Below are 14,311 nucleotides of genomic sequence, written 5' to 3' on the forward strand. Positions count from 1 at the left end.
TATGTTCGGTGTGCCAAAAATTTTAAAATTATCTAAATCAATCCATTCTTTTTGTAAATTTCTGATTGAATAATTAATTTTAAATTATATAAATATTTATTTTATAAATAAATTTAAATAGCTGCTATTGGCATCCCAAATTTTATTGATTACATCTCAAATATAAAAAGAAAATAATAAGTAAAAGTTGGAATGTCAAAAGAAACTATCTCATTATTTGTCAGATTTGATCTATTTTTTCAATTTAGGATTTTATATGAGCCTAATCATAATTGTAAACAACTACTAACATTGTTTGAACGAGTGTTATAATGTTGAGATTATAATTTGAGCCAAACATTTGTCATGATTGAAGACGGTGTTTTAATCTTTAATTGGAGTACGATAAATAATTTAAGAAATCGGGGTGGAATAATTAAAATGTAAAGGGCCAAAAATAGTTGTCAAAATTTTTGGGGTGCCAATAAAAGTTCTCTAATAATTAAAGAAATTAGTGTGTAATAATTCAAATCTTTCCCCCAAAAATTGATTTTATCATTATTTTTTATATGAAAATCACAAAAATCAGATTAAAATAAAGATTTATTTATCTATCTTAATCCACACAACAAAAAAAAATTTTCAGGAAAATTTTCATACTGTCCCCAACAGTATAAAAGGGTTTGCCTTGAAAATTATTTCCTGACAAATTCTCTTCAATCAAACACGTCCTAAGGATGCAAAATTACCATATAAAAAAATGATTTTAAATTACAAAGTTACCCCTATTGAAAACTCTTTATCACCTTTCACATCCTTAACCCAATTTCACAAAATTACAGTCTCCTCCTCCATTTCGTCGCAACCTTGATTCCTCCGACCTCCATCAAATTTTTTTCCATCGTCACCGTCGTTGGATTCTCCACACAGATGCCTAACTGATTCATAGGGATCAGTATCTTGTTCATCTCAACCAGATCACGTCCACCATACTGTCAACCTCTCTCTCTAAGATTGGAAACACTTTGACAGGGGTTCATGGAGATTAGGGTTTTATTATGGTTAGTTGTTTCTGGATTCTCTGCCATTGTTTTAATCTTTCTATCAGTTGTGATTAGTGGGAGGAAGAACAAAAAAAAAGCTGTTGGGTTCTTCCACCCATACACCAACGACGGTGGAGGTGGAGAGAGGGTGCTATGGTGTGCTGTCAAAGCCATCCAAGAAGAAAATCCTAATCTTGATTGCCTCGTCTACACAGGAGACCATGATGCTTCGCCAGAAAGCTTGATGGCTCGAGCCATCGATCGATTTGGAGTCAAGCTCCTTCACCCACCTCAGGTACCCTCCCTAGAAGCAATTATACTTTTTATTTATTATTTATTTATGATTATTATACTTTTTATGAACTTGGGTATTTGTTAATTTGATTGATTTTAGTTTTATTCAAGAACTGTATTTAGGTGATTTGAATTTTAACTAAGTTACTTGAACAGATTTTCTATGATCAAGCATATATCAACTTCTGAACAATCCAATTTAACAAAAAAAATCTTCTTTTTTTCCCTTCCAAAATTTAAAATTCTCCAAATTTGGGTCCAACCTATTTAATGGCGCATTGACAAATTAATTGGCAATTTATCGATTAATCTCCTAGTTAGGTAACATTTTTACTCGTCAACCACAAATGTTATCTTCTTCAAACCTTTAAATGTAAATAACAAGATAGGATTTTTAGGGTGGTTGAAGATGATGGATTTTGGGAAGAACCCAAAAAATCATTTATATAATTCCTGAATGTTTTTACGAAACTTTCCCAAAGTTGTCCAAAATAATCAAACTGAACCCGGTCTAATAATTGCTGAGTACAAACTTAGTTAATATGCTTAAAATTATCAAATTTTGAAATTAAGGACGTAGTTAATATGCTTAAAATTATCAAATTTTGAAATTAAGGACGTTTTACTCATTCAACAATGACCCATAATATTGTTATACTGTATTTTCCTCTTTCAACTTGAAACTATCTAACAGTATTCTTCTCTCATGCATGATGGTTAGGTGATTCATTTGTTTAAAAGGAAGTGGATTGAGGAAGGGACTTACCCCCGCTTCACTATGATTGGACAAAGCCTTGGTTCAGTTTATCTCTCATGGGAAGCCCTGTGCAAATTTACCCCGTTATATTATTTCGACACTAGCGGATATGCATTTACTTATCCACTTGCTCGGATATTTGGGTGCAAAGTTATTTGCTATACACACTACCCAACAATCAGTTCAGATATGGTTTCTCGTGTTTGGCAACGGAATTCGATGTATAATAATGATGCTTTGATTGCGAGGAGGTATGCTTCTCAACTATTATAGGATTTTCTATGAGATCCGTCAAGGAAAAAATACTTGAATCGGGTCAACTGAATGGAAAAAGGTTGTTTTGTCTCCCTTTCCTTTGAGATACATGGGGGTTAATGCCATGAGCTTTTGGTACCATGGTATCAAAACTTGATTTGGCGTCTCGTCCATGGACGAGATCCAGTTGTCTTGGATGAGTCAACTCGTCTCAAACGAGATAAACCATTTAACTCTGTTTAGAATGATTTATCCATATATATTTAACTGAAAATAATTATATATTTTTAATAAAATAAGATAGATTAGACGATGTTTAGTCATAAAATCATGTTTTATTTATATAATAATTATTTAAATTCTAAAAAATAATTATTTTAATCAAAATATACAAAATCCTAGTTGACTCGGCCGAGATTTTCAAAAATATTGTCCGAGTCATCTCGGTCTCAGACGAGATTTAAAATCATGTTTTGTACCCATCAACGATTTGACTGAACATTTTTTTTTTTTTTGGTGAGGGGGGAGGGTTGGCAAAATCCAACCCACTTGGTTTGAAATTAATACCGACTTGTTAAATGGTCAGGATGATCCAACCCTAGAAACTTCTCCAGTGGGCGTTAAAATTCAAGGTTGGACCCATTGCCGTGCACATCATGGGGACCTCTATTCCATTGGTAGAGCGTTCATTTGGTCCTCCCAAGAAATATACTAGATTTCCTCTTTAAGTTATGGGGGTCCAATGTGTGTTTTTTTATTCAGGAGGTTTTATTTATGGTCATTGCTCCGGCCTCTAATATGTTTTTTATGTAATCCATTGTATAGTTGTTGTTAATTTGTTATCACGATTTAGATGATTGCATCTTCGAAAGTTTTATGCATTATTTCTGTCTCTGCTGATGCAGCACCTTACAATTCCTTCTCTTGTGCTAGCATTTGGCTATCTCGGTGCAAGGTCATCTATTACACATTCTTTAGCTGGATGTATGGGTTTGTGGGATCCTGTGCACACCTTGCAATGGTTAACTCTTCATGGACACAATCTCATATAGAGAAGCTTTGGAGAATACCCAATCGTACTAAGAGGGTTTATCCTCCTTGTGATACTTCAGGCCTTCAGGTTTGTCAAAAAGCTGTTTCTTCTTTTGATAAATCATCATGATAATCTTCTATAGTGCTTTCCCCTTTTAAAACAAAATATCATTAAATAATAATTACATTAAAAAATAATAATAGGGTGTGTATTACATGATGTGTTCTTTTCAAAAAAAAAAAAAAAAAACTCTTAACAGATGATGCATTTGCTTGAGGTTATTTTTCTTCGAAGATTGCTCTTTATAACAAACGAATTTCATGTGTAGATACTTTTTGAAGTAACTTGAGAACTGTTGATAGCGTTGCATTCTTCCCTTAGATTCTGGCGCATCCTATGCTCCAGATGCTTCACTGTTTCCTTTATAGAAATCACTTTGGTTAAGTTCATCCCAGCCTCTTGGTGGAGAGCACCAGCAGACCTCATTGGAAACAGAATTAGTGATATTATGGAGAAATTTTGAAGGATAATTTTGATTGTTTTGATGCTTGTTTCTTCAATGCTGTGCCACTCGGGACATCTTTAAAAGATTCTAGCTCTTGGGAGAAAGAATTGTAGGGGAGGAGATGTGGTCTTGGAATTTGGCATTGTTTCATATTTCAAAGCATCAAAATTTTATTGAATTATATGCGAGCAAAGAAGAAATATTTGATAAGATGGCAGTAAGACCAGCTATGCTTTATGGAGCTGAATGTTGACTGGTCAAGAAGCATTCGAGCTGAATGGTACTAATTTGAGTGTAGCAGAGGTAAGTATGTTGTGATGGATGAGTGGAAAGATTAGGAAAGATAAAATTAGAAATGAAATCATTCGAGAAAATGTAGGAGTAGCTCCAATAGGTGATAAACCAAGAGAAAATCAATAGAGATGGTCTGGGCATATTCAACGAAGGCCTATTACAGTCCCAGCTAGATCATATATTCTAGTTAAAGGTCCTAAAAGAGTGGGGGGATGATCTAAAAGAATGTTGATGGAGATAGTGAAAGCAAATAAGAACTCACTTTTAATAACAAAAGATGTGTATCTGAACAAAGTGGAATAGAGGAACAAAATTCATTTAGCCGACCTTAAATCTTTGGGATGAGGCTTTGATCTTGTGATAATTGGGCATTATATTACGTTTCCATCTTAATTAGTGCAAAAGTAAGTTTAAATTTGATGAAGATTTTGTACAATCTGCTTTCTTTTTCTGTATCTTGTGTATGGTCTTCTGGTTGTTCTGATGTAACAGTTGGGTTTATCATTGCAATTGCTTTTTATATGTGGTTGGATAGGTCCTCTTGTATCTATCCTATTTTGCAAATCTGACTATTTGAGCCATATCCTTAGACAAGGCTTACATCATTTCTCAGTACCTTCATCCATGTTATTTTTGGCCTTCCTCTTACTTTTTTTAGGGCTTTTAAGTTGCACTAAAGCACTACTCACCGCTACCAGTTCCATCATTGGTATTTGCTGCACAGGCCCATACCATCTCAAGTGACTTTACATTCCTAAATTTCCCTGAATGCATGCACTCATTTATGATGTTTTTTTCTTTCATAGTGTTACCACTCTTCTGTTTCAACATCCTGATCTATATGATGCTCATTCTATGAGCTAGTTTTATTGAGACCTGGCAATGAACCTTGGTCTGATCTTCTGCTAATATGGGCTTCAATATCATAACTAGTCTCGCATCCTGTTCTGTTGACCCATTTAGCTCCTTTATTTTTGTATCCAACACGACAGATATTTAAAAAAAATGTATCCAACACTATTTTATAATGCTATTATTTTTTAATCTTTGGTGAAATTTTTTAATTCCGCTCTTACAAGCTGTAGTCCTAACAGGGGCTTCCATTGGAAAGGCCTGTCAAAACTCCAACGATCATCTCTGTTGCTCAGTTTCGTCCAGAGAAGGTTGGCATTTTTACACAACCATGATAAACTTTGAAGTGATGAATTATAGCTTTAGAGGTTCATTTTTGAAGCTATTTGTAAGTTTAGTCAGTCCCGTTGAAATTGCTTTCTTCATCCCAGGCCCACACTCTTCAACTTGAGGCCTTCTCAGTTGCTATCAGGAAACTGGATGCAGACTCACCAAGACCAAAGCTCCAATTTGTGGGTAGTTGCAGGAATAAGGAGGATGAGGAGAGATTGCAAAAACTGAAAGACAAGTCTATTGAACTGAAGGTGGAGAATGATGTCGAATTCTATAAGAATTTGATGTACAGGTTTGGTCTCATTCATCTTGTCTCCTACTTTTCTTCAACTATTTATATTGTTCCTGGACGCATACAATGTATGTCCATGATTCAGTGTTCTGCTTAATTCTGAGAATTGACGTAATGTTCTATGAGTATTTGTGTCCTTGAATGACATGGAAGTTGTTGATGCAGTAAAGAAGTGATCAGCCTGCATATTGGGCGAAAATGCTAGCTAACCCCCACATTAGAGATTACTTTAGAGGGTTCAACTAACTGGTTAGGAAATGGGGTTAAGTGGAATTCAAATGTGTTGCTGCACTTAAGTGGCTAGGATTTGGGAATAAAGTGAATGTCATACCTATTGTAAAAGAACTTTGATCAAATCATTAAAGTGTTTTCCCAAAAATTTTGGGTCTGATCGAACTAATTTGAGTTTTAAAATCAAGGTGTGCATGTCTGTATATAGATTGCTGAACAGCAGTTTTAAGAGGACTTGTAATTGTTCTCAAATTTTAATTGGATATAATATGGAAAATCTTTAAAGACTCTTTCTTAAACCTGGACTTTCCTAATCCAATTGCATACTTCCAATTATCAACCACTACAATCAGAATAATTATAAAGTTAATTTAATAATAAAAGGAGAAGTTCATTATTATGTGCATGGGAGGACATAAAAGTGCACATACTGGAGGGCTCAGGACCTACTATTTGTTCAGTCCTGTCTTGAAGATCAAATATCAACCAAATCAGACCAATTTATCACCATCCTTTTGGGTAGATAAGTGAATAATCCAAAAACAATAAATTTGAGGTTGCAATGTTTCAATTGGTTAGTTTATGGAGTTGGGGGAACTTGAATATAGGCCCCAACATGGTGGGATCCCTCTATTCTCCAATTTTCCAAATTTTGTTTGTGGAGTTGAAGGTTCTAAAAAAATGTGGAGACTAAAAGGGATGTTTATCGAGGTCATGAAGTGGATGTGATCATGTTAGATGATGAGTATGATATTGGATAAGGGTTTTAGGGATTTTATCATTTAGGTTAGGGAGAAGTCCACTTTAGGCGGTTTACACCCCCCCCCCCCTTCTCTCTCTCTCTCTTTCTCAAAGAGTTGAGACATGAGGAGATCAGTTCATATCAATAAAATTATATTAGTTTTTCTAGTTTTGTACTTGTTATTTCCAGACTCGTAACAAATGGTATCACAATACTTTCTAGGGAAAACTAGACTTCCTCGAAGTGGCCACCTTGTTATTTGCAGTTCTTATTTCTCTTATTGACCTCTTTTGCCTAAAACAGTTCTTCACATCAGATATCTTCAATCACCTAAGATTCCTCCTTATAAAATTGAATCTATCATTAATTACACTCTTATCTGTCATCACTGTTAACAGGGACTTGGTCAGACTTTTGGGAGGTGCCATTGCAGGGATCCATTCCATGGTAGATGAGCACTTCGGTATAAGTGTCGTTGAGTACATGGCCGCAGGTGCAATCCCAATTGGTGGGTGTACTAAATATTGAGCACAAATATTTCTTCTCTGATTATTCAATAAACGTATAAACATGTTTCTTTGTTGCAATGTTCATTTTCTCTTCCCTTTCTCTCCAGCACACAACTCTGCAGGACCAAGAATGGACATTGTTTTAAAAGAGGATGGACAGCAAACGGGGTTCCTTGCTACAGATGTAGAAGAATATGCAGATGCCATCCTACAAGTTCTAAGGATGCCAAATATGGAGAGGCTTGAGATGGCTGCTTCTGCAAGGAAACGTGCAAGCAGGTTTTCAGAACAAAGATTTTATGAAGATTTCAAGGCTGCGATCCGTCCAATCCTGTCTCATTCATCCGGGTGAGGAACTGAAAATCTTTTGCAGTCTTTTTCAAAAGAGAGATGGAAGGAAGGTCTGTGTGACCAAATTCGTTGACTTCCTTGGGTTTTCATCTTTACGGCGAAATCATAGAAGCCATTGATCATGTCTTCAATGTAGTCCTTCGGAAACTTCACTCAGAATAATCTTACACTTAAAATACCTGATAACAAACAGTGCATATTTATCAGGAAATACAAGATCAGGAGATCCCACATTTATAGGGGATAAAAATGGATCATCACAGATGACAAAGATGAGGATTGATATTTTTGTTTTTATTTATTTACATGGATTGTCACTTCTTTCACTGATGAAATGGCCTTGAATTTTTTTTAATAATGAAATTCTTTGTTATAATGTTTAAACAGCATTACTCTTCTTGTTTTTCTTTCACTCTACCAAGTGATTGGTTTAAACACCAATGCAACAGTGGAATGTGTAACTAAAACAGAAATGAATAAAAGAGGTTTATTTATGCTCACATATGCTTATTTATGTAAATGTGTCCGTTTAGAATTCATTTCTTTTCCAATATCCAACAAACTAATCTCAGTGTACATTTTTCTAGGCTTCTTCCAGTCAATAAAAATCATACGACGATTCTTCATCTTTTATCTATACTTCGATTGTTTGTCTAAGTAGAAAGATCACCTCAATGGTTGATCTATCTAACCAAAAAAATCAAATTAATTATTTGATATTTGTTCTTTTATTACAACTCTGAATGTCTCATTTGTTCTTATTTATAAGTATTATGATGCTTTTTATATCCAACTCATGCATTTCTGCAATTTTATTGAAATACCACTCGATCGATCTATCGAAGGCTCTTACCTATTTTTATCATTATTTTTAATTTTGAAATCTTATTCTATGGAAGTATGTGTGATGTTGGCTCTCCCATGTATCTCTTTCACCACTAAGTTTCCTTACTAGTATGATTATTTCCCTAGACTTCCTAAGGAACTCTTTGGCTATTCTATTAATGCCTTAAGTTACGTAACATAGCTATAAGGCCCTGCTTCGTATACTGCAAATGATTTGCACTACCAGTGTTTTGCAATACAAATTACAAGTGTTTTGCAGTGGAAATTTTACTAGTAAATCTCTTGCAAAATCTTTTGAAATTACAAAAAATCCCTCATGAGTGAAAATATTCAAATAAAAAATGCTTTCGTTGCTAACTATTAAAAAAGTATATGGATTTACGAAAAGACCACCATAAAATTTTAGTAACTTGCATATAAATATTATTAGAAAACCCCTCGTAAAATAAATTATTTAAGTTACAGAAACAGTCCCAAGTACTTCCTATAACATGCATGCGAAATTATAAAAATAACCTGGTGGAGTGTAGGCGCTCCATTTTTTGTATTCTCTTGATCTAACACCACGTCATTCCGTTGTTGTGGATTCCCAATGATGGATAGTGTTCAAAAAGCATTATTCGTTATGTTAAATATTTTTTAGAGATCTAAAGATCTTTTTTTTTTTTTTTTAACATGTAATAAACCTTAAAGGAAAACCCCTTTAGACTGAATTTCACAAAAAACACCAACTTTTAAAAAATTAACCAAAATACCTTTGATACATTTTACCCCCACTTTTTTACTCGTAAATATTGAAAAACAACATTTTAGGTTCAAAATGCACATCCCTTAAAATTTTATTTTTTAAAAAATGACCCCTTACCCAATAAACCCTTTATAAACCATGTTACACATGAGAGAAACCATCCCCAAGTGTAAAAATTATCAAATTAGGATTATACCAAACATTTCCTAAAAGCTCTCATATTTTTTCAAAAATGATCAAATTGCCCTTGGTAAAATTCATGAAGCACATGAAATACGTATTTTTAGTAAAAATATGTGAAAAAATTAAATTTGGGATGTTAGAATCCCAAGTACTCTAAGATTTTTTTTTTTTTTGTAAGTTTAATAATTACCAAGCAAGGGGGTATTTTTATAACTTTGATATGCGAATTAATATACCTTTGATGAGGGTTAGTTCTGTAAATTCACATGCTTGCTATCATAGTAGATTATAAGGCCTATTGTTGTAATTTGAATATTTTTTTGACGAGGGGTACTTTTGTAATTTCAATATGCAAGTTCAAGTATCTTTGATGAAGGGTATTTTTAGAAACTCATACTCATGTTCATAGAGTAAGTATTAAGGACAATATCATAGTTTAAATAATAAATACCTTTAGTAGGGTTATTTGTGTAATTTTAAAATGCAAGATAATGTATATTTGATGAAGGGTATTTAGGTAAATCCATATTCATGTTCATATAGTAAGTATTAGGACAATCTTGTAATTTGAATAATTTATTCAATGGGAGTATTTGTGTAATTTTAAAATGCAAGATGAGGTATCTTTGATAAATGGTATTTTGATAAATTTGTATTCTTGTTATCGTAGCATGGGTAGTCTAACTTTTGCAAATGATTCCAACACTTTTTTTTTTTTCGTGCAAATTGTTTACTAAAATTTCTTAGGAGTTTACATGATCCATGCAAATGATTTGCTTTACATCGTGTAACCGGGCACTAATGGAGGTGATTTCAGAAAATCTTTCGCATTTGCAAATGATTTGTATTGCAAATAGTTTGTAGTGAATGATTTATTATTGCTTGGTAAATATTGGGAAATCTCTTGCAAATCTTTGTTTTGTGATTGGTTGATCTTTGTAATAAAGAATTTCATTGTGATTTTGCAAATGATTTGCGGAACTTTTCGTACTGTAAATCATTTGTTAAAATTTCTTAAAAATTTACGTGATCCGTGCAAACCATTTGCATTGTGTAATTAAGCACCAATAAAATTGATTTCAGAAAATTATTTGTATTTGCAAATGATCTGCAACAATCCAAGCAAGACCTAAGTTTCAATTTCATTGCCAAAATCAATTCTTTTTTTTTTTTTTAGTTTCTACTATCTTATTCTTCGACATTCCTTATTTTTACCTCTCGTTCAATTTTTTATGTAAATATATAAAATCATTGGTTTAAATTATATGGTTAAATTCTCTCTCTTAAGATAACCTTATAATATTTGAATGTTCATCATTCATTTCTTTTAAATAAATAATAATAATAAATAAATAAAGTCTACTTGACTTTTAATTTTTCACTCTTAAAGGGTAACCAAATGTTCCTCCCTCTTTCTAGATGTGTTTGTCATTGCAATTTGCAACATCATATGGTAGCATTGCACGCACACTCACTCTCCTAAACCCAAGTCTTCCATGAATCTCCTCATGTCCTTAGCTTTTCTTGCTTGTATGACCAATTAAGTAAGCTTCCCATGGATATCTCTTTTTTTTTTTTTTTTCATGTGAAACTACTTGTATGAAATCATCTTTGTCTTTCGAAAATTTCTTTTGGGTCAATGGCATAGCTAGAAAAGTCAAGATTAAATCACGATACCCTTGACCTTTATCTTTTTATTCATTAAAAAATAAAAAATAGTCATGATTTTCCAATTCCCCCCTCTGACATACTCCTCTACTCTCTTGACATGGCAAGTCCAAGAATAATAGATTTTTTTAACCTCAGGATGCACAACTGCACATGTTTGACGAGAATGTGCAGTTGTGTATCCTAAGGGGAAAAGTCTACAATTCTTGTAGGGTACACGTCAATTGAGTTTTTGAGTTATCTTGCTAGGTTGAGCTACAAAATCATTACACTAATATAATATAGTATAGATTGCCAAAGAATGAATAGTGCACATCACTGAGCCTAGCAGCGCAACAGAGCAATAAAGTAGGCATACCACGTTTGAGAGATTCTATTGCCACACCAACTATTGCTAAAAGCCCCCCAATTCACATGAAATCACCGAATTATTAGCACACATCTCAAGGTGCTCTTAGTAAAAGTTGGTGTAACCATAGAATCTCTTATTATATTTACTTAGGGCTGTCAATGGATGCTTATCGGTTCGGATATAGCAATATTCAAATCCGACGGATGTTCTAAAATTCTATCCGAATTCGAATCCGATTATCCTATCAGATAATATCTGATTAGAATTCAAATAATTTATATATATATATATAAAATAAATTTTTTATTTATCCAATTAATTTTTCATTATTAACAAAAATTATTATATATTATATTATTTATATAATAAAAAAATAAAAAAAAAATTATATTATTTATATAAAAAATTAATCAAATAAAATAATATATATTATATATTATTTCGAATCAGATATTATCTGATTCGAATACATAAAACTATCCAAATTTGAATATGATATTCGAAATTTTCGAATAAAATCCAATTTTTCGAATTCAAATTCGAATTTTCAACTATCCATTGACACCCCTACATTTATTCTGCCCATTTTCAATGTAAGAATAACTCCCATTAGTCATCTTCTCTCAAAATATCATTTTATATGAAGGCGACCAAATGAATCTTACTTTAGTCATAATCATCCAACCTTTTATGTCTTCTATTCACATCACATCTAGCAGATGTTCTATTCAACACTTGCCTTATTATCCTTATTCACAATATTGGCATCTTGTTTTATGCATAGTATAAATGAGGATCAATATATTCAAATTCATGCCAAGGTATTTAACACAAATTCTACCATAATAATAGGCAAGACAAAACCCTATTTCTTTGTTTTCTAGGGTAATCCAAGCCTAAGCTACACACAAGTTTGGTGATCTCAAGACTCAATTTGTCAGCATGGGCTTGAAACCATATGTTCTTTATCCATGGATCTTGCCCATCATGATAAATGCTCAATATCAATTAAGATGATCAATGGATAGGACTAAATCCAAAATTTGATCACAATTTGGGCTTTGATAAGGATGCATCCGTTAAAGATATTATGTCAAACACTTTTCAACATAGGGGTTACAAATTTTAGAATAAGCTGAATTTTTGTGAGGATGATCTCTATGGTGAAGAGATCATCCTCACAAAAAATTAGCTCATTCTAAAACTTCTAACCCTAGTTTACAAGTAAAAAATCCATGGACCATCAATTTTTTTTAAACCACTTTTGATGGGGTTAGAAGTTTTGAAATGGGCTGATTTTTTGGTGAGGATGATCTCCTCATCATAGAGATCATCCTCACAAAAAAATCAGCCTGTTCTAAACCTTCTAACTCATACATTGAAAAAATGTTTTGCTCTCTTTAGGGCCTTCGAACGCCACCCTATATATATAGGGTAATAGACAATGTTGGGAGAGAAAATTCGTCCTATATTGGATTAAAAGTTTTGGAATGGGGTTGACATTTTGTGAGGATGATCTCTGTGGTGAGGAGATTACCATAGAGATCATCCTCACAAAAAATCAGCCAAATCTAAAACTTCTAACTTCATCAAAAATGATTTGGAATTGTGGACTGTTGATTTTTAACATTTAATTTGTAAATCACTTTTTATGGGGTTAGAAGTTTTAGATTGGGCTGATTTTTTTGTGAGGATGATCTCCTCACCATAGAGACCATCTATTTCTATGGACTACATGTCAACGTGATGTCCAAATACACTATTGGGTACCACATGTATGTAGAGAATTTTTTTTTTATGAACTTAAAAAAAAAAAAAAAAACAGAATAGAAAAAAGAGATTTTTTACCATTGAATTCAAATTTTAAATCTAGGAATTCAATAACTGTTCATTTTTTAACTCAAGATCCAAACGCTAACAAATATTTTTTTGGAAAGGGTCTTTTTTTCAAGCCGGATCTAGATGACAAACAAAAGGCTGAATTGTCATGTGGATCAATGGACAGTCCATGTGGCCCAAAAGTGGACCTTGGCCCATGTTCTACATGGTCCCTTGGACCACACAACTTTTTTTCATATTTTATTCAGATATTTAATATATGGGGAGTGTTCAAGGGACATATGTAAAAACATATGTAAAAATAATCATTTTTCAAAATATGGGTTAGAAGTTTTGGATTGAGTTGATTTTTTATGAGGATGTTTTCAATGATGAGAAGATCACCATCACAAAGAATCAACCCAATCTTCTAACCCCATCAAGAGTGATTTAGAATGTGAACCGTCAATTTTTTACCAATAATTTGAAAATCACTTTTGATGGATTTAAAAGTTTCAGATTGGGCTGATTTTTTGTAAGGATGATCTTCTCATCGTAGATATCGTCCTCAAAAAAATCATCTCAACCCAAAGATTATAACCCATATTTTGAAAAATGATTGTTTTTACATATGTCCCTTGAACACCCCCATAACATTCCTGATATTTTATAAAGGGTTAGGATCAGTTGGGTCTTAAGAATGACTCACGAAGAAAACACATGATCCCAACCCTATAAACACAAAATTCAATGGTTGAGATTTATCCTTGGAATAAATATCTTCAAGATATGTGTTATCAAGATATTCATAAATCTCAATCATTGAATTTTGTGTTTAAGGGATTGAGATTATGTGTTTTATTCATGAGTCATTTTAAGGAGTCAACGGATCGCAACCGTTTTATAAATATGTATTTTTATTGATATGGCCCAAACTTAAAAAATGATAGTTGGATCGAGCCTGGGTCCAATAAATTTATTATGGATTCGAGTATCCATCCTGTCCAAATCCGATCAATAAACAGCCCTAATTTCAACGGTTGAAAACTCACAAATGTTCATCAAGACAAGAGACAGGCCATAATTGATTGGTTAGGAAATCATCCCACGTGGGAAATATTGGCTCGTGTGGGGTCATAGACACTAACGCACAAAGGAAAATACAAAAAAAAAAAAAAAATAATAATAATAATAATAAATTCTTAATTAGCAAAATATAGGACTTA

At 32.9% G+C, this 14,311-nt stretch overlaps 1 protein-coding gene across 1 annotated transcript; it reads left to right on the forward strand.

The window, feature by feature from the left end:
- Positions 1-683: 683 nt before the first annotated feature.
- On the forward strand, positions 684-7,970 carry LEW3 (UDP-Glycosyltransferase superfamily protein). The gene is made up of 7 exons (XM_086423383.1): positions 684-1,317; positions 2,038-2,324; positions 3,262-3,448; positions 5,255-5,323; positions 5,444-5,637; positions 7,009-7,118; positions 7,227-7,970. The coding sequence occupies exons 1-7, from the start codon at positions 1,018-1,020 to the stop codon at positions 7,469-7,471; spliced, it is 1,392 nt and encodes a 463-aa protein (XP_086279509.1). The 5' UTR covers positions 684-1,017; the 3' UTR covers positions 7,472-7,970.
- Positions 7,971-14,311: the final 6,341 nt, after the last annotated feature.

The sequence above is a fragment of the Akebia trifoliata genome, chromosome 14 (assembly GCF_017979445.1).
Source record: "Akebia trifoliata isolate Shusen 1 chromosome 14, ASM1797944v1, whole genome shotgun sequence".
Taxonomy (NCBI): Eukaryota; Viridiplantae; Streptophyta; class Magnoliopsida; order Ranunculales; family Lardizabalaceae; genus Akebia; species Akebia trifoliata.